The sequence below is a fragment of the Haplochromis burtoni genome, unplaced genomic scaffold (genome assembly GCF_018398535.1).
Source record: "Haplochromis burtoni strain Fernald_Lab_line unplaced genomic scaffold, NCSU_Asbu1 Contig_927, whole genome shotgun sequence".
In the NCBI taxonomy this organism is placed as follows: domain Eukaryota; kingdom Metazoa; phylum Chordata; class Actinopteri; order Cichliformes; family Cichlidae; genus Haplochromis; species Haplochromis burtoni.
In genome coordinates, this window is record NW_024583288.1 from 100559 (window position 1) to 104712 (window position 4154).

Here is a 4154-nt window from a genome sequence, read left to right on the forward strand (position 1 = left end):
TTAACTTGTTGGACTGACACATCAAATTCACCAGGGAGGATATGAAAAGTGGCAGGTTAGTCTTTTAGACTGTGAGATTTCCATCAGTAATGGGGGACATCTAAAAGCTGATGTGTACCGGAAACCTACGCATACGGATCAGTATCTAAGGTTTGACTCTCATCATCCACTAGTGCCAAGTTTGGCCCTTCTGGTACAGAGCGCGAGTGTTGTGTGATCTGTTCAGTTTAGTGTTAAGGTGATGGATAAGATGTTGCACAAATTGATGAAAGCAGTCTTACATATTTGTTTATTATGTGCGTTGAAGGACATGTCCTGGTCAAAAATGACTCCAAGGTTCAGGGATTTTCAGGGCCGAGTACAATAACCTCAGTTTTATCTGAATTAAAAAGCAGAAAGTTAGCGGCCATTCAGGTCTTTATGTCTTTAAGACATTCCTGCAGTTTAACTCATTGGTGTGTGTTATCTGGCTTCATGGACAGCTAGAGCTGGGTGTCATCTGCATAGCAGTGTAAATGCATGCTATGTCTTCTAATGATGCTGCCTAAGGGAAGCATGTATAATGTAAACAGAATTGGTCCTAGCACTGAACCCTGTGGAACTCCATAATTAACCTCAGTGTGTGAAGAGGACTCTCCATTTACATGCACAAACTGGAGTCTGTTAGTTAAAACTGTCAAATTTCTGAGTGAGTTTTTACGAAAAATGATAAGACTGGGAAAACCTAAAAAAAAAAAAAAAAAAAAAAGAAACCCTAAAGATGCCCTGAGTGAGTCTGAGCGGACTTACTAGCGGCATTGGTCAGATTAGGCAAAGCTGAAGGAGCTTTTATGAGCCAACTTAAGAACAGATGTATCAATCACTGACAAGCAAAAAAAAAAAAAAAAATACAAACTTAATAAAATAGAATAAAATTAAAAATTGTTTCACCTCCAAGTACTGTCATCAACTTCTCAGGTTCCTGACAAATCGCTGACGATACCTAGCCGTCCACAAGAAAGCGACTCAACTGAGTCTGACTGAAGTTTCTGATACAGTAAATCACCTATAAATGAATACACCTCAATATGAGCAATACACACACATTCTTACCTTTTATAGGATTTCCACATTTTCATGTTTGTGCTGATGTTTATTTTGCTCGGTGCAATTAAAAGTTGTCAATATAAAAAAACAACAACCACCAATCTTTGCTTCACTTGAACAAGCTCCACCTCCAGCAGGTGTTTTCTCAGTTTATTGATTAGCTACTTGTTTAACTCCACAGTTTTGACCCACCTGGCAGGTGAGAGCAGGCTTACTGGAATGTCTATGTCCTCATAACAGGGTCTCTGCCCCTGAAGTAATGAACTGACAGGAAGTGATGTCACTTTAAAGTTTTTATTGTTTTTATCATACACGTCCTCGTTTATACAGGAATTCACATATTAACAGATCATGTGATCAATGAGGCGCTCAGCTGACAGCCATTAAAAAATACCCCCAAAAAACAAAAGACATCAAGCTGAAGACCTGACTGCGCCATGTTTTAAATAATTCTCAGCATTCAAAAGTAAAACACAGAAAGTGACATCACACAGCACGCCACCAATCAGTTCTAAGCAAAATGTTAAACTAAAGTAAAAAGCGATCGATCGCTGATATGTGCTCTGATATGTCTTCACTGATCAGTCTTCAGCTGAAGCTCAACCCCTACCAGACACTTTACTGACCATCCATCCATCAATCTGCTACCATGGAGACGGCTGCTTTATGCTCTTAGCCAATCAGAAATGAAGGTGGTGATGTGTTTGAAGTCAGGAGGCAGGGCGTCACTGGACCGAATTCGAGTTTCCTGTTCCTGTCCCACACTGATTGGTGGAGAGACATGTGGAGGGTCAAAGGTGAAAAATCCCTGAAAGCAACTTAGCATCAAGCAGGCAGCTTATTGGTTCAAGGATGTGGTTTTATATAGAAAGGGGCGGGACACAATTGAGAGCCAATCAGTGTCTCTCTAAGGGCAGGGGCGGCGCAGAGTCAAACATCACAGGTGCTGCCAGTCGATAGCAACCAGCGCCTGATTGGCCTCCTGGGCGTGACCTATGACCTCAGCGATGCCGTGCTGGCGCCACAGGCGCTCGATCTTCCTGTAACGCTCGGCACACAGGTGGAGAGGATTCCCACGCCTGTAACAAACAAATAAACAGATAGAGGGTGTGGTCAGGGGTGGGGCCAAACAAACTGGTAGAGGGGGTGGGGCTGAACAACCAGACGTACATACTTGAGGCCCTGGTCAGTTTCTCCATAGTCATCCAGGTATGGGGGCGGGTAGAAGCAGCCCTTTGTTTTACCTGCTACAAACAACACCTGACTCTCTCTGACCCTGCTCACACACAGACACACACAGGTTAGCGGGGCATGGCCGAGCGACATGCGTCAGTTCACTTGTGCAGGCGTTACCTGAGGAATAGGCCGAGGCCAGCTCCGCAGGTGAAGGTGTGTGCGGTGCAGGCGCCCACGTCCTCGCCGTCCACCTCCGTCTGACAGCAGTAACTCTGAGAGCACAGCATGCAACCGCACACCAGGCACAGCGTGGGAGCGCGAGACTTATCCCCGCCTGAGCGCGGACACCTGCACATGTAACACTCAGGTGAGTTCAGATGGGCCGGCAGAGTTTCAGGTCACCTCACAAAAGAACTTCACAGCATTGATCCTTTTTAAATCGATCACTCTGATCTCACTGTGTGTTCACTGACGTGAAGCTGGACGCCTGATTGATGAGCACGCTGTAATCTTCCGGCAACTCGATGAGTCGATTTGACTCTCTGGGGAACCTGATGATGGCTCCGCCCCCCTGCAGGGTCTGTCTCACACCTGGATGACAACACCAACTGAACACACACACAGGAGTGTCAGGTAATGCTTTTCCAGGTACTTTGGAGTATGAGATGCCTCATTCAAGTGTTACCTGTGTATGAGCGGCTTCAGCAGTGTTTGCTGGTTGTGGTGAAGCAGCAGCAGGTTGGAGGGCAGACTGAGGTAGCTGCACAGTGCCTCCCACTGACCAGGACCTGCAACTACAACAAACACACACACTTCTGTGAACACACAGTGTAACAGAATCGTTACAGGAACTTTGCTCGGTGTTCGTCTTACTCATCAGCTCAGCGGGAGGCGCTGTGGAGTTCAGGTAGTGGAAGAAGAGGGCGGCGGCTCGGAGGAACGGCAGGACACCAGCTTTAAGACAACGATACAGCTGCCACCCAGAGGACACCTCAGGTAACACACTGATGATGAAATGAAGTCCTCTTTACTGATTTTGAATGTACTAACAGGGTAAATATGTCTCACAATCCAAACTCACCTGCCCAGGTGTTTCCTCAGTGTGCTGTACAGCTGACAGGTGAGCTCCTCCTCCTCTGATCCACTGTTGTCCTGATCCATACATACCTCCTCTGCACACACAGGTAATACACACAGGTGAGACAGAAGCATCGGGTTCACAAAACTCAAGAGACTGTGTGTGAGTGAGAGAGAGCGACACCTGTGGTGGAGGTGAGCAGGATCTGAACCAGGTGAGCCACAGTGACCAAGTGAAGGAGGTGGAGGTGGCTCGAGTCCACCACACCGCATCCTGATTGGTCCAAACAGTGAACGGAGGAGTATGCCAGCACAGAGTAAACCTGCAGATGCCGAGAAATCAGAGTCATCTGCACCCACCCGACGAAAACGGAGCTTTAAGTGGTCCACGATGGACAGGTGTATAAACTCACCAGCAGGTGAAACATGTCGATCTCGAGGATACTCGGAGTATTTTCTACCTGAGTGTCTGGAACCAGAGCTAAACAAACAAACACACACAATTTTTTATTTATTTATATATATACACATATACATATATATACACATATACATATATATGTGTGTGTGTGTGTGTGTGTATATACACATATACATATACACATACACACACATATATATACACATACACACACATATATATACACATACACACACATATATATATACATACACACACATATATATATACATACACACACATATATATACATACACACACATATATATATACATACACATACATACATACACACATATATATATACATACATACATACATACACATACATACATACACATACATATATATACAT

The 4154-nt window shown here is 44.9% G+C and overlaps 1 protein-coding gene across 3 annotated transcripts in view; it reads right to left on the minus strand.

Annotated features, from left to right (window-relative positions):
- Positions 1-1366: 1366 nt before the first annotated feature.
- ubr2 (ubiquitin protein ligase E3 component n-recognin 2) overlaps positions 1367-4154 on the minus strand; it is a gene marked incomplete at its 5' end in the record, with an annotated part of 16281 nt that continues 13493 nt past the window's right edge. Inside the window, 9 exon segments of one of the 3 annotated variants that reach the window (XM_005951202.3) lie at positions 1367-2165; positions 2261-2362; positions 2440-2610; positions 2736-2870; positions 2948-3056; positions 3136-3266; positions 3344-3434; positions 3524-3662; positions 3753-3820. In XM_005951202.3, coding sequence (XP_005951264.2) covers positions 2024-2165; positions 2261-2362; positions 2440-2610; positions 2736-2870; positions 2948-3056; positions 3136-3266; positions 3344-3434; positions 3524-3662; positions 3753-3820 — 1088 coding nt within the window. 3 annotated transcript variants of the gene reach the window in all.